This window comes from Calidris pugnax, unplaced genomic scaffold (genome assembly GCF_001431845.1).
Source record: "Calidris pugnax isolate Ruff unplaced genomic scaffold, ASM143184v1 scaffold24, whole genome shotgun sequence".
In the NCBI taxonomy this organism is placed as follows: domain Eukaryota; kingdom Metazoa; phylum Chordata; class Aves; order Charadriiformes; family Scolopacidae; genus Calidris; species Calidris pugnax.
The window spans coordinates 29316111-29339089 of NW_015090922.1; the positions used below are offsets into that span (position 1 = coordinate 29316111).

The window sequence follows — 22979 nt, forward strand, 5'->3', positions numbered from 1 at the left end:
TAAAATGGCATTAAAACAATAATACATTTTGCAGATACTTCTGTCTTCTCCTAGATCATTTGTCTACGATAAACTATTAAAAAATGTCCTTGTGTGGTTGTTTCAGCCAGCATACTAGCTACTATACATTTTGTAAGGCATATTAAAACTAGGAATCAGGTACGTGTCTGCATTCCATTAAGACCACTTATCTATCTATCACTATTCTCATTTTCAACCAAGTACAGTTTTAAGAACTCCTGAAGAGTATCCAAGACAAAAAATGATCTTTTTTCATTATATGCTTGCTCATGCTAATTGAAGTCAGTTATCTAACGAGGATGTATGACCATAATCCTTAACTAGTTATCATCTTTTATTTCACAGAATCACATTTCAATCAGAACAATCATACCCAATAAGTAAATTGGACTTATGCTCTCAAATTTCAGTTATATTTTTCCTAGAGACTAGAGATGGAAAAACAAGGCAGCAAAGTTCTAATCTTTGGTCTTCAACCCCTTCAGTGAGTGACTGAAAGGGTCTTATTTTCCTGTTTATTCACCTTTGAACCAAAAAGAACAGACAAGGACGCAGTATGGAGGTGGACTAGTTTTATAGCAACAAGAACCTGGAACTTCTCAGTGAATATTTTTTTGGTTTTTCAGACTAACACAGTAGTTACTTCACTCCATGATTACTGTCCTGACAGTTCACAAAATGAGACCAGAGTATCCCAGAAGAAGCCTAACTAAAGATTCACATCTGCAGAGGGGAAGAATTCAGTTTACTTGAGCAACTCATTGCATGGCATTTCCTAAATCGACAGCCTGACTTTGCTAATTTATTAATCTCAACACAGTGAATGTACCCGAGGAAATAGCCTGTGACAGAAATGCTGTATTTACACAAATAACTCTCCATGTAATTACAACACATACCGTACTCATGTAAGATACACACAGAAATAAAAACAGCAATGCCAACACTGGTGATAAAGATCTCTGCAATTGTAGCTATCACAAATCTAAGTGCAATTTGGATGCCTCTCCATAAGCATTTTCTGCACACAGGTACCAAGGTGAAAAAAGCTATACTGTGTATAGTGACAGTAGACTGATGTGTGTATTCTCTTCAGAAGAAATTTAAAGTTAAAAAGAAATATAAAATGAAGCCAAGATGCAGCTCACAGATGCCTCTAGTTTTGAAATATACAACTATAGCACAAGATAATCCTCTTCATAGCAAGTGCTCTTGCTGAAAGGCAGAAATACTGATATTTAATAATCTCCATACACTTACAAATGCACTCAAGATTATTAACAGCAGAAGCCTCAAGAACTTCTGACAGGCTATAAGAAGTTCACAAAGAAGTTTTGTAGATCTTTTATGAGACAGGAAAATTACAGTTAACACACTAATAATTCAACGAGAAGTAGTTAAATCTGCAGCAACCTTAATAAAAACAGTTCCGAAAAAGACACTCAAGATGCCCAGGCACACTAAGAAGAGAGTGCAGAGTGGAACAGAGCTGTAGTCTATTATAACTTCACTGAAAGCATTTAAAAGATGTCCCTGCTACAAAACACTAGAACATAAGGAATTCAGTTCAGCTGGAAGCACAATTTTCTGCTCTTTTTTTTTTATTATTTTTTTCTTTAACTCTGTTTTCTGTCTGCTGAATAATAAATCCACCTAAAGGTACTAAAAGCTTCATACTAGAAGCTTTACAACTTGAATCATTGCACTTTTTAACCCTGCAGCACATTTACCTTACTTTTCACCCATTTATCATAGCAGCCTATCTAAATATAAAAGCTGATTTATCTAAATAGCCATACAATCTTGTTGGTTTTTTGGTGGTTTTTTTTTTTTAACATTTGAAAAAAATTCTTTTCACAGAAACATGGAATCACTGAGGAGTGGAGGGACCTCTAGAGATCACCTGGGCCAAATTCCCTGCTCAGAACAGGGTCAACTAGAGCCTAGCTGCTCATGACCACGTCCAGTTAGGTTCTGGGTAGCTTCAAGAATGGAGACTCCACACACACTCCAGTCAATCTGTTCCAGTGTTCAACCACTCTCACAGTAAAGAAGTTCCTCCCATCAGGTATTTACCCCCATTGATAAGATCTGTCCTGAGCCTTCTCTTATCAAGGCTATGGAATTCCAACTCTAAGTACCCAGTCACTCTTTTAATAAATATGTTATTTTTAGCACAACTGACCAAGACATTGAACTCTGGAGAAATACCAATAGCACTGATGTCTAAGTTGAAAGAGACCTCTAGAGATCACGTGCTCCTTTCAGCCTTCTGTTGAAAGCAGGGCTTTATCCAGATCCTTGTCAAGCAGAATCTTGCAAACTTCCAGTAAGGGAGATTCCAACAGTTCTCTGGGCAACATATCCCAAAGTTCTCTTGGTCTAACAGTGAAGATTCCTCCCCCCTGCTTCCTACAGCCAGGTAATTCTCCCCAGAAGCAATTTCTGCTTATTGCCTCTTCACCTGTCAACTAGCATCCTTGTGATGACAGCACCTCCATCTTCTCTTTTAGGTATTGGAAGACTGTGATTAGATCCACCCTGAGGCACCTGCTCTCTAGACTGAAAAAAACCCCAATCTCTTCAACCTTTCTTCATACATCAAATTCTTTAATCCTCTGATCATCTTGGCAGAGATGTCCCTTCACAGGGCTCCTGCCAGTTTTTCAATCTCTCTCTTGAGCTGGGGGCACCAAAACAGGATACAGTATTCCAGTTGTGGCTTAAAAAGAGAGGGATAATCATATCCCTTGCTGTGTTCTTGCTGATGCAGCCCAGGACATAGTTTGCCTTCACTAAGGACTCAACTTTAGCTTGCTACACACCAGGACCGAGATTCTTTTCAGCAGAACTACCATCCAGTCAGACTTGAGCCTATGTCACTCTTGGTATTTTCTGTCTTGTGTCCAGGGCATTGCATTTACTTTCTGTATTAAACTTCATGTAATTCTTGTTGCACAGGTCTCTCTAAACAGTGGCTCTTTTGTGGCTTATTTGCTGCCCTCCAAGTTTAGTATTATCCACAAACTTGGTGATGATGCATTCAATCTTGTCACCCAGATTGTTTATATAGTTACTGAATAGTTTCAGATCCAATATTGACCTTCAGAAACTCAACTTGCAACCAGCTGTCAAGTTCAACTTTGAGCCATTAACCATCACCCTTTCAGCCTGGCAGTTTAGCCAATTTTCCACCCATCTTGTAGTCCTCTGATTCAGACCACATTTTATCAACAATCTGGGAGACTGTGACAATGCCTTGCTAGAATCAGGTAGATGATATGATGCCCAGTGCTCTCCCCTCATTAACTATGCAAGTTGCTTCATCATGGAAGCCAGCCAGGGCAGTCAAGCATGATTTATCCTTAGTAAATCCCTGCTGTCTTTTCTTAACCACTTCCTTCTCCTTGGTGTGCCTTTAAATAGCTTCTATCAGGATTTGTTATACAATTTTCCCAGGGCCTGAAATAATGCTGACTGGTCTGTATTTTCTTGATCTTCTACTTTGTCTTTTCAGATGAGTGTAGTATTTGCCCTTGTCCAGTCATTCAGTACCTCTGATCTCCATGACCTTTCAAAGATGAGACACTGGCTTTGCAATGATGTCAGCCAACTACCAGCATCTTTTGATGCATCCCATGACATCTTCTTTACTTATGACAGAAAATAGAGACAATTAGCATTAGAGCAATGCTAATATTAAAAGATGTTGTCTAACAAGGAGTTGAGTCCTTTTGGATGGGCACAAAATGAATTTGAACCAGGTTATTATGAATACATGGAGACTGAACAGCAAGAAAACGACATAGGATTTGAAGTCAGTGTTTTCCACTATGGCTTTGGAAACAAACTGAAACATGCAGAGCATGAGAAGTGTCATTCTGTACCTGAAAAAAGGGCCTATGAACAAAATGGTTTACCTACCTAATAACAGCCACTATATCACAAAAGTAAAAGATGTGCATTTATAAATTACATAACTTTATAAGACAAGCATTTAGAGGTAGCTAAAATTCTTGCTCACAAGACTTGACAACAACACTACTGAAAAAACAGGAACAACCTGGTCATTTCCCTCTCCAGAGGAAATGACATCATTTTGCCACTAGCAAATTAAAGTTTCAGATAATTGTATTTTTGTTATTAAAGGCATTTCATACAACATGCCTAACCACAAATCAACAATGGTGGGACACGACTATCAGCTTGACCTGGGCTTTATCTGGAGTGAGATCTCAAAAGAAACCTCACTTTCCATAGGGAAAATAAGGTAGTTATGATACTTTAAGACACTGCTTGATCTATCAGAAAAACATATCCAGTTTATTCTGAGAAGCAATGGGTTACACGTTTCCTACCTGTTTTCCTGTCTGCGGTAATCTTGCTGCTGTTCTATTCTAATCATCGGCTTCACCATTCCTCGTTCAGCTGTGCTGGATGCTGTTGATGTCCTATCACCATCAAGCCTGCCGGTGCTCTAATTCAAAACAGTGGGACAGGTGCTTAGCACACAAACATTGGATTAGCCAGTATTTATGCTTGTCACTATTAAAATGAAGTGTCAATTTGAAGCTTGAAAAGAGATGGGAAAACAGAATAGAACAGTACAGCACAGAATCCAGAGGCTCAGCAGGTGCTTTTGCCACAACGAAGTACTGAAGAGCACACTTGCAATTCAAAAGGTGACAATGGAGCTTCTATTTGTTAATCACAGAATATATAATGAAAATTTCAAACACCTTAATTTAAAAGCTTCATAGTTATCAATACAAAGTAACAATGAATTGTTAATGAAAACTTTAGCTATGAGACACACTTAAGCATGTTATGAGATTTAAAACCGACTATGCTCCCCCTGCCCTGCTTCTGCAACAGCTCCAGGCACTTACATTATTGATACAGAATTTATCTTGTTCTTAAGGAAAGTCTGATGGGTTAGACAGTAGATAATTTTCCAAGACAAGTGGCAAACTATGTCATTTTTAAATGTACAATTTAATTTGTTGCAAGCCCCTTAATATGAAGCTTTTTATTTATGATTTTCAATTACATCAGAACCTAACGGGAAGGGGGAAAAAAGGTTGCTTTAAGCAGCAAAATATATGGCAATTTTTTTTCAGTATAAACAGCTGAAAACAAAACATCAGTAAATATGAAGTGTTTCCATATTTCCTAAGAAACTTCAATGACTAAATAATTTGATTTGACATAAGAAAACCTACAAAAAAGTGCATCTCAAAACAAGAGTAAAAAAAAATAGTTTTTGCAGTACTGATATGCCAATCCATGAATCAGTTTTGATCACCAGGTCTCAGAGAACTTTCACAGAAGTTATTGTTACCCTTTTCCAAATAGAAAAGCAAACTCATACGAGCAACTGTTAGAAAACAAGTGATTCACCAGTGATTTAACAAGATGTCATGCACAAACAGTGCAACTCAAAAAAAATTTTTAATCTTCCCAAGCTTCCCTAGGTCCACTAGGAAGTATTTTTTCTAATGAGTCTGAAAAGAATAAGGTATGCTACAGAATAACGTCCGAAACCCCAATCCTGAGCAATTTTGAGGCACTTGAATAGTTTACAAAGTTGTTTTTTTTCCTTCCAAATCGTTCCTGAATAAATTCCTATGAGAGGTAAAGAATGCACCCAAGACAGAAGAAAGCGTTGTCACAAACAGAGCTATAAAGACAGGAGAAATACTGAATAAGACGTCTCTCACAAGAAAAAAAAAAGAAAAAGACTAACAAATACATTCAAAAGCTATCAGAGTATTATATTGATACCTGCACTGCCACACCATTATCACTAAATTTCTTAACAAGTATTTCAATTTGATAATAGCAGTAATAAAACATAAAAGGAAATGCATTTCTAGAAGGACTACTATATTTCATACTGTTGAAATAATTCATTCCCTCATTTCCTCTGAGGCATATGATCATAGAACCACGAAAGACATTAACCATTGTGTCATTTTACTCTATTTGTTTGCTCTTGGAAAATGCAGCTCTGGCATGGAATTTATTAACAGAAAGACAGTGCAGAAAAGATTATCACCTCATAAAATGTTTATTAGTATGACTGCAAAGACAGTTTGTTTAGTCAGTGTGTGTACAGGAGCTCTATTGAAGTCAAAAGTCACATCTATTAAATTTTAAAAGCCTAGTTAAATTAAAATTGAACACCCTTTCACGTTTTATATAAAACATTTATTTACCCTATTGCAGATGACAATAGTCATATGCACCCTACATGAGATAATGATGTATCATTTCTAATATGAATCTCTACCTGCATGTAGTCTGCCTTTAATAGGTCAGTTTGGGGAAAAATATGCCAGGCTTAAGAAATTTCCCCTTCTAAAAAGCAGTTACTACTCTTGGCACAGAACGCATGCCAAATGCTAATACAAACTTAAAACAGAAGTGTTCTGTGGGAAAAAAATAAAATTAAAAAAACTGCATGATACCCAAGCCCACCCACAAGAAAAAGTGGCTGGGGAGAATGATGAACTGGTCACCCTTTACTAAATACTTCTGATGTTACAACGTTGGCCTAACTTAGACAGGATCTTTTGTTATTTATTGCTAATTTACTCAGAATATAATACCTTGCTTGCTGGTAATGCCGTTCCACTGTGAACATCTCCCTCCAGATCAAATGTGGTTTCCTGAACAGCTCTAAAAGCAAGATAACATTTCAAGTACTTTTTAGAAATGATACTGTTAAACATTTAACAAACAAGGAAGAGAGTAGCTAAAATTAGTAAATTAAAAACCACAGGGTATAACATGAGTCCAATTAATATTAACTTTTTACAACATTATCAATTCTTTATGTAAAACCACTACAAATATTTATACAGATAACTTTCTTTGGAAAAACACAAATTCCTAGTTACATTTTTTCCTCAGTCAAGTGAGAAAATATAAACACACATAAACATAAATAATATAAAACCAGATAAAAATATGTTCAAGGTATTGTATTGACTGTAATGGGCTTGCTACAATTTTTTGCTCAGCTCTTCAGTACTAGACATACAACCATCTTAATCATGTAAATCATTCATAAATCATAGTAATACATTTTATTATCTGCTAATTCAAAAGATCTAAAAAGTTTTTGATTGTTCAAGCTTCAACAGCCCTTTGCCAGAGATTTTGCTGTCCAGGTAAAGCTCTGCATTAGTACACTGCTTTGCAGTTGACTATGTAAACCTGTAAGAGCATTTGTTTATTGATCTGGAGGCTAGATGCAGAAAGAACTCAAGATTTAAGCAGAAAAACTACATGACAGCTAAATGCCTGGAGCTCTTCCTGCAGACAAGGTCCTACACCAAGCACACAGTGTACGTCCATGTTAAAATAAACTAAAGAAAAAAAAAATAATGCTGTTTCTCCTGAATGTTTCTATAGCCACTCAATAGAATACCTGAACCCCTACAAGTCGCTAAATCTATAATCAGTATATTTTATTACGCACCTATCAGAAACTTGAATATACAGAGAAACAACAGGATGAACTTCTGGACTGTGAGCCCTTGTAACACAGAAACTAGAAGATAAGCAATCACACGGCAAAAAGTGGTTGCTATATTGAGACAGCTAGCTTCCCATCCTGACAGTCTCATTTTGTGATTATCCTACTTCATTTCCAAATCCTTCTAGTGGAATTGTAAAAGTTACTATCGAAGAAAAACCAAAAACCATTCCCTGAAAACATTCAGCAAATTCTTTACATTTCCTGGAGGTTGGATGAACTTTGAAATACATTAAAGTAAGGCATTCCACTGTTTTTAACACAGTAGTGAGCATCAGAAAAACTTGTCTGAATACTTCATAATGAAAAAGACACTTGCTAATCCTAAAAAAAATCACAAGGTGGAGCTCAAGTATTAAAATAGTTATTACGTATTTAAAACTTAAAAGCAACTATTCAGTACTCATTCAATTCTACTAATCATGAGCCATTTATAATGCTTTCATTCTCTATTTTTTCCAAGGCTTCCCCCTTCATCTCAATGGGAAGAAAATAAATTTTACTCACCCAGTTTTGTGTCTTGGACCTTTGACCATAAGACTTGCATCGATAGGTCTTTTAGGAATGATATGGTCCTGAGTGGGATCCACAAACTTAAATACATGAGATGACCCAAACTGAACCTTCATTCCACTTTGCAGCATAGTGGTTTCTGAAATACGCTGGCCTTCCACATAGGTTTCAGCATCAATGCTTCTTGGGGTTACAGTAACAACTCCATCCATATTAGTGAGGTCACAATGATGAGGTTGAATTCCTGGACCGAATAACTGGAAATAGAATGAATTAACATGGAATAAACTAAATTACACCAAAGAAGAAATTAAAACAAAACGATTGAACTGTAGCTTACCCTATTCACAGACTAGTAACTTAACTTTGATTGCTTATTAATTTAGCACAAATGAGTGGTACTAAAATCAGTTGAGCTTCACTTCAATTTCCATTGCAACAGAGATAATAAAACACATATTTAACTAAAATTTGTAGCAGAGATCCCTTAACGAAAAGCTTTTCACTTTTTTGGTCACATGCTCTTCAGAACTCTTTTGTTCCACTTGTTTTGATTTGAAATCTCACAATGCAAGTATTTACAAGTCAACTAACTGCACTGACATGGACCCAGGGTGCTATAAGAGACTCCCTGGCACAAACTTAATATAATTGTGCTTGTTTAATACGTTTAAGAGATTCTGCCTTACTCAAAGGGGTCAAGACTAGGACTTGAAAGCCATTAAGCAGTTATGATAACACTGATACAAACCAATTGATCCAGTGAGAAAAAGAATACCCCATTTTAAATAGTGAAACCCTTAATTTCTTCTTAAAACAAGAGAGAGGAAATAAATCAGAATTACAACCATCAACATGAAATTGCAGCAATATTTTACCCTTCTAGCTTTGAAGAGTATTCAGAGTTTTTTACTAGTTTGCACAATTATAGGGAACTGACCAGTTGTTGGATCAGTTCTGTCATCTGAGTCTCCTTTTTTCCGTACCTGAATGGAATTGTCATCAAATTTTTCAGTTCCAACTTCAGTGACACTTAGTTGTAGACGATAGAGCTTTGGCTTATCTCTGGAGTCAGAACCATCTGTGTAGCAAGTGACAAACATTAATTCGCAAACTACTAAATTTCAGGTACTCCCAAAATATTTCCACATTATTGCAATTTAGTTCAGACTAGCAACGTTCACCAAAAAAATTACTGAGTGACATTCCTTCAAGATTTGTTGAGAACTTATTCATTATAGTGTGAAAATACTGAAAGCAGACAGAGCCCACTCAACACACTGGCTTTCTCCTGCAAGTGCGAAGAACAGAGTAATCAAGAACTACTATTCTGAACCTACTTTGAAAAATTTTCTGTATTTCCTTAGTAGTTTAAGCAATACAATTTTTGTTAATCTCTAAGATTTTATATGGGCATTCTGATATGGATTTGACAGATTTAGAAAGTTAGGTAACTGTAGATCTCTATAGTAAATAGTGTTTATTGATCTTACTAGAAGTACAGCAGTATTTACTGACAGGTGGCCAACACGACAAACTGTTTTCTATTCATCAGATATTGAAATGGGGTGATATTAAAAGAGAATCTTACAAAACATTTACCTATGACAGCTTCAGTCCTGATATACAGGACTGTAGCACTTCTGGCTTATCTTATTAATCCCGTTGACCTATATTTTCATCTTGCAGAAAATGAGGTCAAAGATAAAGTTAGTATTCCCCCTTTGCCCAAAAGGACATATTGTCCAAATAGAATAAAATTTCACAAGATACACTGGATGCAGCACAGGATTTAGCTGCTGCCTTCACAGGTTAATCCAGAGGGATTTTGGCATACATATAAATCCTCCCCACTTCCCACAAAATACTACAACTTTAAATACTATCAGCTACTAAACTTCTGACTTCACTCCAACTTCTCCTCCAAAGGGAAGAAGATGCAAAAAGGGAGGCGGCAAGACAAAGACTGTCTTACCTTTGGGCATGAACAATGATCTCAAGTCATCCCCAAAAAGTATTAGAGAATATTATTAAATCCATGGCACATACAGTGATCCCGTCTTCAGTAGGATACTAGTCATCTTCAAATTTTAAATGGAAGTCAGTATAAACAGAACCTCCCTAAATCTAGTTGTAAACTCCCAGCATTACTGCCAGGGTCTGTTTATTAAAATCAGAATGCAAGCCCTTTAACCATTAAATTTCACTTAGTCTATGAAGTTCTCCATTAATCCTTCAATGAACACGAGTTTAAAGGAATTAAAAGCAGATGATATAAAGAAAATAAGGCAACAGTAAAAAAGAACAGAAAACACAAAGTGAATGGACATGGGAAGAAGCTGTGTTATCAATGAAGAACGGTAACAAAGTTTTATGTGATTTTTACATGGGGAAAAGTATAACGTGTGTCCCTACTATCAAGCTTCTCTTAGGGATGTTGTGATGTTATTGGGACAAAGACATCAGGCAGAGAGAGTCCATAGGCTAGTACTATAAATACCAAAGTGTTGATACTAGAGTCAACCAGTTCTTGAACATATTTAGCATCACTATCATAACAGTAGTATGTCATCCATCACAAAAAAAAGTATTAAACATAAGAACACTCAGCCTTCTAAACATATTCAGGTACAAGGATAGACCTTTTATTAAATGCCAGTATTTGTGTTGATAGAGACATATATCTAATATCACTATACACTTAAAAAGGTAATACTAGTAGAATATATTCAGCAATTTAAATTGTGTGCAGTTTATGACACTTAACAATGCTAATTGGAAATTATATGGCTGCATCTTCAATGTCACCAAATGCAGACATGTAATGCACTACTGAATACATTTGTCTGCTTACCCCCAATTCTCTGAATTGTTATTCTATCTCTCCACAACTTACACATCAAAAACTAGAGTAGCTCCTTCATTTATTTATTTATGAATCCAAAAGTAAAACATTTCCTCCTCCTACTCACATCCCAGTTAGCTAAAACTGGCACCCAAAAGATACAAGATTCAGTTCGGAGGCAAGGACCTCTATTCAACATACAAAAATACCAGCATTTCAAAGGTCAGTGGCACAGAAGTCTGGGCTAGTCGTCTAGGACTGTTGTTCTTAATTTCTTATGGCCCTTTCTCCCAAGATATATATTTATACACAGATTAGGGAACAGGCTTTATGGTCTAGTGATTTTACGTCTATACTAAATATACCTCCCCTTTGCCCCATACATTTTCGACACCTTAGAAAGAAAAAAAAAAAACACCAAACTTCAAAACATTCCTACATGTTTCTGAAATATGCTGTGAAATAACATGATTTTTTTTTTTAAGTGTTTATTTAAGGTAACTTCTTCATCTCATTCCTGAGTTCAGCACTTGTGCGTAATCAATCAATAAACAAGTTCCTGCTAATAAACTTTTACCTCACACCACTGTGTATCTTCAGTATAGATGCACATCATGGAAAGTGAGCTTTCACATGAGAAATCTATTTTAGTATCACACTATTTCTGCTGAGGCAAAGTAAGACTGTTTTGTTCCTCTGGAGTGTCCAATGTAACAAGAAAAAACTTCCTCAGTAAAAAGTGTCTTAATCTTGAAGAGAATTACTACAAATTCTAAAAAGGATGAAAAGCCTTTTTGTTCTAGGGGAGGGATGCAGGAGGGAAGGAAGGTTGCATTATACTACTGTGTAAAGTCCTGTGTTTCCTGTTTTTCAACAGCTGGAAGCTCGCCTAAATGTTGTTTGGATGCATTCCTCAACTCACTGCAGCAGCATACAGACTCTGCCATACCTATGGCAAAGTCATATAGTCATACAACTGTACAACAGCACAACAGAAGTCATACAACTCAAGATCCAGGATTTGGGGGGGCAGGTGTGTGTGTGTGTGTAGAAATAATGTATAATGTATCTGTGGGTTTTATCTGACACAACAACAACTTTAATTCAGAAATTTGAATGATCAAAGTTCTAAGAAAGGTAGGCATTAATAAACAATACAGAAGCAGCAGCAAGAGGCATAAGGAATTCTATACAAACCTGTTCATTTTATATATGTACATAAGTAAACAAGTGGCACGGAAAAAACAAGGCCCATATTCTCTCTATGGCACCCATGACTGAATCACATTAGCAGAGCTAAATAGGTGCAGAAAACGTCTAGTTTCCTGGGGGTTTTTAAGGTTAGAAAATTGAATTGGAACATGTCTCCCAGATGTGCTTCCAAGCATCAAGCCGAAGGAGCGAGAACTGATTCAAGAGACCAAATGAGCCACTACTGCATACATTGAACTTAATTATCTACCTGACAAAGCTTTTCCCAGTGACATCATATGAGGGTTCAAATAAACTTGGTACAGTTTGTATTTGAAGTAAGTTTCACAACTTATTTTCCCTCATGGCAGAAATACACATAGAAGGATACATATATATCTGTGTATACTGCGTACCGCAGACTGAACACTTACATTTCAAGAGGTAACCCTCACTCAGAAAGCAGACCCTATCACCAAAGACCAGGCAGGAAACTGATTTAGAAAAAAGGGCTTTTCAAAACCCTAAAGCCTGTAAATGTACAGTAAAAACCACTATAAAACACACAGTGTATAGTAAAAAGATGCAAAGTATATTACTCATCACCTATAGTCACTAGTGAAATTTTTAATGTAAAACGCATGAAAGCTGTGGCTTTCTATCACTTTCCATACTAAGGATGCAATACAAGTAGATTTCATGACTGGGTTCATGCAGCTATGAGTCAACAGTCATCCTTCAAATAGAAGTGTTATAAAAAAAACTGTGTAGTGAACAGAAGTGAACAGTCACTGTAAGTACATCATCAATTCAGTGATTCATAATACAAATGTACATTTTTGATCAACAGAAAAAGACAAGACGGGCCTCCCTTCATGGATATATATTTTAAATGTGTTACTTCACCACTAAAAGGTGAACCCTACATCACTTTGGAGATGATAATTTCAATTGATTTTGCTGATCCAGTGCTTGAAACAATGCTGGAAAATAGTGTCAACTTAAAAACAGACTAACCCACGTTATGAAGATCAAATCATAGAAAACAAGTATGCTCACAGTTGAACAAAAATGTCCACACAAGGGACTGCACCTATTGATTTAAAAATTAGTTAAATCCAAACTGAAAAGCAACAGATTTCCCGCACAAGTCACTGTCTGAACTCTTAGCACTCAGGAAGAAGTTTAAGAGCTTTGTTGGGCAGATTTGAAATATCATGTCAAATTCAGGAGGTAATTCTGCTATTAAATTTCAGACAAGATGTGCACTTCCAGCAGAGTCAACAGTAAACATTTTCGGGTAAAGGAAGATTTAGTGAGGAATGTGAGAGACAATAAAGCTCCTTCAGACTAACGTGTAAAAGCGTCACCACATTCCATACTGCAGTTCTGTTCTCAGAAAGAAGGTTGGCTGGGAAAATTGCGCTGGCCAAGGCTTTCAAACTTCTCCACTCTCCTGTAATTCTTTTTTCTGAGCTGTTATACCTGCATGTTCCCAGCATCTTGCATTAATGTAAATTCTACAGCTCTGGGTTACTTTTTTGTGATGAGCCAGGGAGAAAAACCTTAAGGTTTTGCCCCCCATTCCACTTTTTTTTTTTAAAAAATGTTTTATAATTTTTATTTCAGGCTTGCGGGATAAATCTGAGGCTCACATCCTAATAAAAATGGCTTTTTGTCATTTTCCTCAGCCTTTAAACATTATGATTGAATTACTGAAGTTCATAACATCCCTGAACTCAGCAGCAGCTATATTCACAGTTAAATCGACAGTATCAACTACTCAAAGTGCTGCCATATCCCACTTCAGTCCATCCAGCCTACTTCTTTTCCTGTCAGGCTGATCTCAGTTCATTGGTTCACCTATATGGCTTCGAAGACAGAGACAATTGCTGACTGCCACATTTACAGTCACAAGCTACGGAAGTGTATCCTCTATTGTACTGTGCAGAATCTGATCTTCAGTCTATGAAACAACCCCACAACCAGCAATGTCAGCAGCTGTGGAGAAATGGAAAACCAGGACATATTTCCAGTAGCAAACCTACTGAATTTGTGCAATTGCACAGGGCATGAAACTGAAGCCTGACAGGCTCCTCTGCAAGAATATGAACAGCAAGTATTTTGACAGAATGACACTCCAAAGAGACAGACTGGACTCTACAGTACTAAGACTTGTTTTCCACACTCCTAGATAAAAAAATTAAGAAATTTTAATTATTTTTTTTCCAAGTGAGATGCAACTAAATTTCAACCTTTCTACTCAATGGTCAGGTGCTCCTGCAGAGCTGATTATGCTATGGAACTTCCCTGCTCTCTGAAATAATGATGTTAATGAAATGGAAGTCTGAATTCATCAGAGTTGAGCACTGGAGGGATAAGTCTGAACAGAGTTCTCTAAACCCCAGTATTGTACTCCATAGCCACGAAAGGGTGAGCAAAACCAACAGATGTACAGTACTTTTACAGCAGTCTAGAAAATAAAATGAGGAAACAGATGGTAACGAAGTAAGAAAAGGAAAAGGTATTTCTGTAGACATTTCACAATGAAGAAGAAAGTGACTTTGTATTCTTGTCTATTTGGCCAAATCAGGACATACCTGCACATTATTCTAAACTCTAAGGAGAATCAAAAATGCATAATGATATCAAGTTCAAATGCTATAGATAAAACTGAACAAGATTCTGCTGTCTAGCATGGCTAAATCTCTTTGACGTTCACTGTTAGTGTCAGACAACAACACAAACCAAGCCAGTAGAAATACCAAAGAGCAGAAAGTGAGGTCACTTTACCAGTGGTCCAAACACCATTTCACATAAAAATCATCATGGATTTCATCCACTGCATCAATGTGATCAAACACTGAAAAGCACAATTAAGTTCCATGGCATTTACCCAATTCACTTTTTAACTATGAATTCTGCAGGCAGATCGATAAAGAAACGTTTTTCTTTCTACCACAACACTGCTTGTAAACCAATCTATGAAATTTAGTTGTTAACCTTAGCTGGAAGGTTGAACTCTTTGGATGATAGCACATTTATGATCTATTTGATGTTTGTTCACAGATAGAATAATTAAATGGCAGCTGACAAGACAGGTAATTACTTCACAGAAGCAGTCCCTCAGAAAAAAAAGTAAGATAAGCGGGATGAGCCTTTCATTTGTCAAAAAGAAACAAAAGATTTACAGCCAGCAATGTTTTTAGTGACTAATGAGAGAACAGTATTAAACATAGCGTTACCTTCGTAAGCGTGATAATTGTAGTAGGCAAAGTGATTCCTTCTCCCTGGGGTTAGAAACACATGCAGAGGACCCAGGTGAAGGCAGCACCAGCAGGACAGATACCATGCAGAACATGCGGAAGAGGCAGGAAAAGAAAAGACAGGAAAGGGTGAAACTATAGCCAGACAACACTTACTCAGTTTATAAGGATGAAGTGCATTAAACTCTTTCAACTTTAGAAACTGCATAGAATATAAAGACATCAGTAGTAGAAAGCTACTAAGTGAAACAATCCTTATTGTTTAGAAAAGCGACAACAAGCTGTTAGAAGAAAAACATGAACAATAGGTCAGTCCCACAGGCAACTTGCAAAGGCTCAGTACACAGCCCTGCCACCTGTGGCATTTCACATTGTTTTTCCTCTCTCAGTTAATGGATGTCTTGCTCCACTGCCCAAGCACAACATTCTAATACTAAAGCAACCAGGCTCCACAAAGAATCAGAGTTTAGAGCACAAGAAAAGAAAGCAAAAGTACTATTCAAAGAACCCAAAATGTTAATATGCAAATAAAATCTCATCATATATAACAGTATACAAAATACACTTAATATGTTCTTTGTTCTGCTAATTTCATCTGGCTTTTTTTTTCTGAGCTGCAAATAACTAAATCACCAAAAATTAAAGTCTTGATCCAAATCTTTAAACATGAAGACAATAGAAATTAAGAGTAGAAGTTGTAGGTTTTTTATTAGCAGTTGTGCTATAAACAATCAAGCTCCCCTGGCTGTTCCTAGATCATAAAATTAATTGCAAATTATAATGCAGCCCAGAGTGTTGTAATGATGCCAAAATAAAACTCAGCCTTGCTAGTGATATGAAGGTTTCATATAAGCTGAAAAACGTTTAGCCAGTAAGTTTGATTTTAAAATTCATGTTCTTGTCCTTCTAAAAAGTATAGTTTTCATGTGTTGCACTGTCAACTATATCTTACTAGGGATGCTACAGTATACTTCTGAATGCAAAACAAGCCAGATTTAAGCAGTGCTTTTCTGGTCGTACCCCCAAATCACAAGACGACTTGTTAAACTGTTTTGCCTATTATCAAGTTTTAAACCTCAAAATCCAGAGGAAGTTGAAGACTACATGATTTTTTGTTTGTTTTTGAAGCATTTAAAACTTCATACTTGAAACCATCCTAACAGAAACTGAATCTTAGTCAGTCACTTCTCCCCTTTCTTTACTCTAAGCTCCATCTCTGTATACCTCTAGATAGCTCCAATTTAGAATCCAACATCAGAAGAACAACTGATGTGGCATTCACTTACACTGCCAATAGACTTCCCTGTGCTTCCAATGAAAGACTTTATTTTTGGGAAATCAAAATGACTATGTAACAATGTAAATTCAGATTATTAGATAACAAGAATTCTTACCTGGGCTTAATTCTACCAGGTATGGTAGTTTTTCAGGAGGAAGACAAGAGCCATAGCCAGACCCGTCAACTCTTTCCTTCCCCTTTAATGGCTTTCCATCAGCTATTTTCTTGGATTTCTTTGGGATGTAATCAGGAGGCCGCCTTTTCAACTGAAAGACTAGTATTCCTAGAACACAATATTACACATCCTTTGAGTCTCACTACCAGCGAACAAGCACACATCCAACATCTATTTGTAAGCATTCCATAGGATTACTTCTAGCTTACTAAGTTCCTGACACTTCTTTAGGTGGTTGGTTTTAAGTTAAAACTGTTGAAAAGATTAATAGCACACTTTTCCACAGGGAATAATTTAGAAACTTCAGGATAGAATGTAAAACCCTTCTACCGTCTAAAGATGTATTACTATAAACAGTGCTGAATGAAATAGTCAATAACTCTAAAAGCACCTAGTATTAGAAGCACCTGAAAACAAAACACTTCAAAATATACAATCCAATTTCTTACTTTACAGGGGGTCTATACCATGTCTTACAACACCCAAAGTACAAAAATATCTTAAAGCTTTTTAGACATACCTTTATCACTAGGCCACTCCCTGAATATCTGCAGTGGACACTCATCATCATCAAGAATTGTTTCTTTAGCACCTTTATCATCAGAGTGCTGAGCACCAGGAGGCAGCATGACCTAGAAAAGAACCATTATCAGTTTTCAGAACTGTTAGCAGACAATTAGAACACAGGATTCAGGGGTATATCTGCTGATTATTTTGTTTGTTTGTATATAACAAGAGATAAAGCTAAAGAATTCAGTAAAGTGAAATGCATTTTGCTTTCCAGGACTTCTTCTAACTCTCTTCTCTTGCTTCTTGTTACAGATACACTTCCCAGGACACCATATATATTTAAAACACAAAGGAAATCAAGTTACAGTTAAGGTAGGCACAACCATCCCCCAGTTAACAAAATTATTCCAATTTCTCAATAGCAAAGGGGAAGAAAAAAAAAAAGTCTGTGGAGGTGACAGTCAAAAATAAAACTGAAATTTCCTTTATTATCTCACACACTGGAATCAGCCTTTCATTTTGCTAATGCCATTCTGCTAACGCAATATGCAAGTATCTTTAGAAACGGCAAGACAAGCTGGCAAAGAGAAAGTCATGAGACCTCCTGCATCTTTCTGTTACCCAATATTTACCTGGTCTACACAGAGACTAAGGGCACAACTGGAGCATTCCACACAATTGCTTTATGCTGTTTAGCTTTAAGGAAGAAACAAAACGAAGTATACGTTGGGAATACAACCACAGACTGTCCAGCCCTTTATACAGCTATATCCTTACAAGGCAGAGGAAGGGGGAAACCTTGATTCATGAGTCCTGACTCTGAAGGAGACACAGCCTGTGATTTCACGCACATTTGCATTACTGCTCCCCACAGTGATCAAGCATAAAAAACAATGACAGGCAGTATTGCAGTGCGCGAGTACCTTTTAAGTTAGAGGTAGATCTTTCAAAGCTGAATAAAAAAATAAAATAAACCACATTTTACTCCCTCATTTGTGATCCTAACAATGTTATTTAAATTCACAAGCAGCTCTATTTTAAGCAAACTATTCAAAATTATTCCCGTTTCTGAACTATGACCCAGGCAACACCTTCTGAAGTAACGCAGCCATGGGCTCCTGCACCCTGCCCTGCTGCAGCCCTCAAGAAGCTTTTCCACTCTTATTTGTCACCTCCGCTCTGCGCCCATTTCAGTGTTAACCAAGTTCTCACAGATCCACCTCAAACATCCTTTCATCTTCTTCCAAGCAGGAAACAAGTACATTTAAGATCAAAAGTATGTATCCGAGTCATTGGCCTTTCCCTAAAACATTTTCTATGCAAAACTTGGCTAAACATAGCACTAATTAAATTATCTTTAATTAGATTTTCAAATAGACAAGATATTATAAAACGAGGAAAACATTAAAATGTATAAACTGACGGGAAACCCATCTAGACTCAAATCTTATCTTGCCAAACCACTCTTTCTTATTCTACATCTCAGCTTTTAAAATCCATTATACCCATACCTAATTTTGATTAGCTAATTAAAGTAACACTGTGTTTCAAGCCTTATTCAACATGCAAGAATTTTTAAATTCCAAAGCCCTCGAGACAGAAGGTTAACTAGTTACAACACAAGAACTACACGTACCAGGGGCTGACTAACACTAGACTGGGGAGTAAACCAAAGAAAACCCAAACGCAGTGAAGTCAGAGGACAGATGAGATATAAACACATAGGTGCTACTACTTGACCCTAGTATTATTTCTGCCTTGGAACTTGGATAAGCATTTGTACTCTACATTGGGCTTAACGGCAGCAAAGGTAAATGAGATAAGTTAGAGACAAGGGGTCATAAAAGCACTTAAGGTCTCATCCTCCCAGCCAGGTACCGTTCCTCCTCAGGAAGCATGAGTAGATAACCCAGATATACCTCACTCTAAAAAAAAGTGTGTGACCTAGCCTGTGGAACAACACAAAACACCACACCTGAGCTTATGCAGCCAGGAGACTTCTAATCGCGATGACACCGTTTTAGAAAACGTCTCTTTCAGGCAAATACTGCCTCAGTGTCAGCCACAAAGCCTGAAATGCCTACATTTTACAACAGCAGCAAACCACGGGAACAAGTTTATGTTAAGATTGGGTTTTGTCTCATGGGTAGAGATTTGCTTTCATTTTGAAAAATAGAAGATGCGGTTAAATATCCTTTCATGAATTGGAGTCCATACAGATTGCTGAGATCCAGCACAGACACTTCCATGATTTCTGCAACAGTGCAGGAAATGCAGATGGGTAAAACCAGCTTAAGATCACAAGTCTTGGAAGCAAGTTGTCAGCTGGCAATCTACAAACCAAAACACTCATTACGGATAATGAGGAAGAATATACTCTGCTTCCTCACAACTGCCTTCACAAGCATACACAAATTATCATAGATAGAGTTATATCAATTTATATTTGTTCATTTAAAATGCAGTGAAACATGCAGAAAATACAAGCTAAGAAGTTGAAATGAAGTCCATAGTAACTTAGGACTTAACTTAATCTGTAGCTGTTAGTTACCACAGGGGGCTTAATATTTGAGTATGAACTATCTTCTCTTGTTTATCCCAGCAAATGCCTTGGAAGTTATCAGATCTATCCTTAGCAAAGGTTTCACATGCAAAACTCCCATGCTATAACAGCTCTTTAGTAAGCTTTTTTGTCATTTTAATGTTTTTTTAAATGAAAAAACTCCTATCTGCTTATTCAAATGAATTAATCCTCAATTTTCCTTACAAGTTAGCTGCATATGCCCTGAAAGAAACCAAAACACCAAAAACAATGGAACTTGTTAAAAAATGTTTTAAGCCTCATGTCTGTAATGTCTGTTTCATAAAAAGAAAAAATGAAACAAAAAAACCCCTAATCACCATTAACTGCACGTTTTTGCTTGACACTGTAAAAAAGTTATGTATGCCTGATCCTCAAGTGAAAAATAAGAGCATGCTAAAACTAAACCTTAATCGAGATTCTGCTTTTAAGAGTTAACTTGTTTGCTACATGCCTCAAGTCTTATGCCCTAAGTGAATATGCACAGGTAGCTTAGAAGACTGTCTAATTAATTTGACATCTTGAGAGAAGTGCAGTGAACCCCATGTTATTCAGGGAAACTCAAATCAAGCAAACTGAAACAAACAAAATGTGTATTTTACTTGACTACATCGAAAAGCACTTTAGAAGTGGGCATAAAGGTACAACCCAATACACCACAAACTAGGGTATGAAAGCAAGAACTAACAGGAAACTGCCACTTACAAACGAAGTAGTGAATGGTAAGCGTTAAGAAAAATTCCTACAATGGTCATTTTTCAACTGAAACTTAGAAATGAGTGAACTTTATTACACGTACTTATTCAGCCTTATAAAGGTCTTGTCATGTAACTTAAAATCCATCTTAATCCATTAAGTAAATGTCAACTGCTTAAGTCTTTTTTGATGACACTACACCTGCTACTCAAAGAGAACAAAACATTTAAAAATCCCAACCAATAAGAAACTCAAGTTATACCTTCCACTGTACACTGTTTTAAACCCAAAAGTACAGAATAGGAACACGTGCAAGATAGATTTGTCTTCCCCACAGAAAACCAGGGGAGAAGAACAGGGGTAAAGAACAGCTATGAGCCTTTAGCGTAAAGGTGTCATGGTCATTGGTACTTCTACTTAGCACTGTATTTGTGACTTTCCAAAAAAGAAAACAGTGATGAAAGACACATCAAACCAAAGCTAGGATATTTTACAGTTTCAAGCAAGGAAAGCAACTTCATAAAATATTTGGCAAAAGCTTACGTTAAAAATACTCAACTTTATTAAAAAAAGGAAGGATTATCATATTTAAAACCCAAGCACTGTATCAGCAGAGGCACTGAGAAAGGCCAAGTAGATTTTAACCACCTACAATGACATGGTGAGCAAAACGGTAAAGTCTTCTACACTTAAAGATATAAAAAAGATTTGCTGTTAGCCAATGGAGACTATTTGCATATTTCAAATGTCAATATAAGCCATACAACTTGTCACTATAGAAACTTACTATATCAAGAAGATGTGTGGCTCAAAAAAGACAAAATATTTTCCAGAAGTGCTTTCCAGAAAACTAATTTGAATCAATTTGCTTCACAGTAAAGATTGTTAATCTTCCCCAAGATCAAAGCAACATTCCTCAGACTATTTTCTACTTTAAGCATCCCCACACAAGATCAGAGAAGAGGGGAGGTGAGAGGGAACACCACCACCACCACAAACGTTTCCTAGTAAGCATGCAATCAGTTTAACAAATTCCCTAAATTATAAATATTTCATAATACATCATAATACCCTCCAACTCTGAACAAACTGATGCAAAATTATCTTCTAAATTCAGTCACAATGCCTCCGCTGTAGCCCACAATTGTCTCAGACAAGCAGAAAAATGAGCACATCAAGTCAGCAGCCTATTTATTAAGATCAGTGACTGTAAATCACGAATTTCACTTATAGAACCCACAATATGAAGATAATTGTCATTATTAAAACTACATGTAGAAAATACTTCACAGCCAAAACTGAGAATCAATTTTTACGATGCTGTGTCATTAAAAAACCCCTCTTACTTATAAAATTATTCCTCTCTATAATAAAAACCAAGGTAATATTTTACTGAAGTAAAATTAACTTTCACAGTTAGGACCTCAACTTCAGGTTAATGAAAACAAGGATAAAATGTCCAGAACTTCATTAAAAATACATTTAGAACCAAGAAAAAACTGTTGAAACAATAAAAACTAGGATTAGTTCACTGTTACAAAACTACAAAAGCACTACCACTGTACAGCTTCCTTATTACTAATTAGAACAACATTAGAGCACCATGCCAATTCTCAGATAATTATACCACTAGAGGCTGTAAAGCACAGCAAAAGCAGGCACTAAGTTTACTCACAGATATCCTAAAAAAAAAAATAATAAATCAGAAAGCAATTTTAAGACTAAAGATCTATCTACAGCCTTTACAACAGCTAGAAAGCGCAGAGAAAACAACATAAACTTTCTTACAGTTTTCCAGTGGCACTTTAAACACCAGAGAAGGGGCAAGGGAAGAGAGCACAATACGGTAAGAGACAAACACTTTTCCCTTTCTTAAATCCTTTTAAGAAGCAATAAATCCAAGTTTATTAGACAAGTAATAGCCAGAAATGTAATCACTGGACCAAATATTTTCAAATCTTGCTATTCTCTTTCGAATGATGACGTGGACACAAGCTTGTAAGGTTTAATCAGTACTGTCCATGGGACTTTTTGATATAGCCATACCTCTAAGAAACAGCAATTCTATACAATTCATTTAGAACTATTAAAATAATTAAATTCTGAAAGTAAGCTTAAGGTAAACTTAAACGTTTTAACTTTTCTGATGTGTAATGAGGGTAAGCTACCACTGAAAGGCATAAGGCAACAGCATATTTAGGTATCCAGAGGATTAACTATTATTTTATACATCTGAGAACCATAAGCACACTTAGTGGTATAAAACCAGGGTGCGAAATACAGAAATATGTTACTTCCATTATTAACGTTTGCCTATGTAGCAAGTAGGAAATTAGTAAGATTAGAAGATTTAGATTTT

General features: G+C 36.4%; 1 protein-coding gene across 16 annotated transcripts in view; it reads right to left on the minus strand.

Annotated features, from left to right (window-relative positions):
* Nucleotides 1–22979, minus strand: part of MLLT4 (myeloid/lymphoid or mixed-lineage leukemia; translocated to, 4) — a 92678-nt gene that overhangs the window by 63175 nt on the left and 6524 nt on the right. For 13 of the 16 annotated variants that reach the window (XM_014950762.1, XM_014950768.1, XM_014950754.1 and 10 more), the window contains exons 6-12: nucleotides 17354–17465; nucleotides 16774–16941; nucleotides 15359–15403; nucleotides 9064–9158; nucleotides 8072–8334; nucleotides 6633–6702; nucleotides 4380–4498 (exon numbers count right to left, since the gene is read on the minus strand). In XM_014950762.1, the coding sequence (XP_014806248.1) occupies nucleotides 4380–4498; nucleotides 6633–6702; nucleotides 8072–8334; nucleotides 9064–9158; nucleotides 15359–15403; nucleotides 16774–16941; nucleotides 17354–17465 (872 nt within the window). The remainder of the gene's footprint in view (nucleotides 1–4379; nucleotides 4499–6632; nucleotides 6703–8071; nucleotides 8335–9063; nucleotides 9159–15358; nucleotides 15404–16773; nucleotides 16942–17353; nucleotides 17466–22979) is intronic. The other 3 variants (XM_014950759.1, XM_014950758.1, XM_014950769.1) reach the window with 1 other exon arrangement.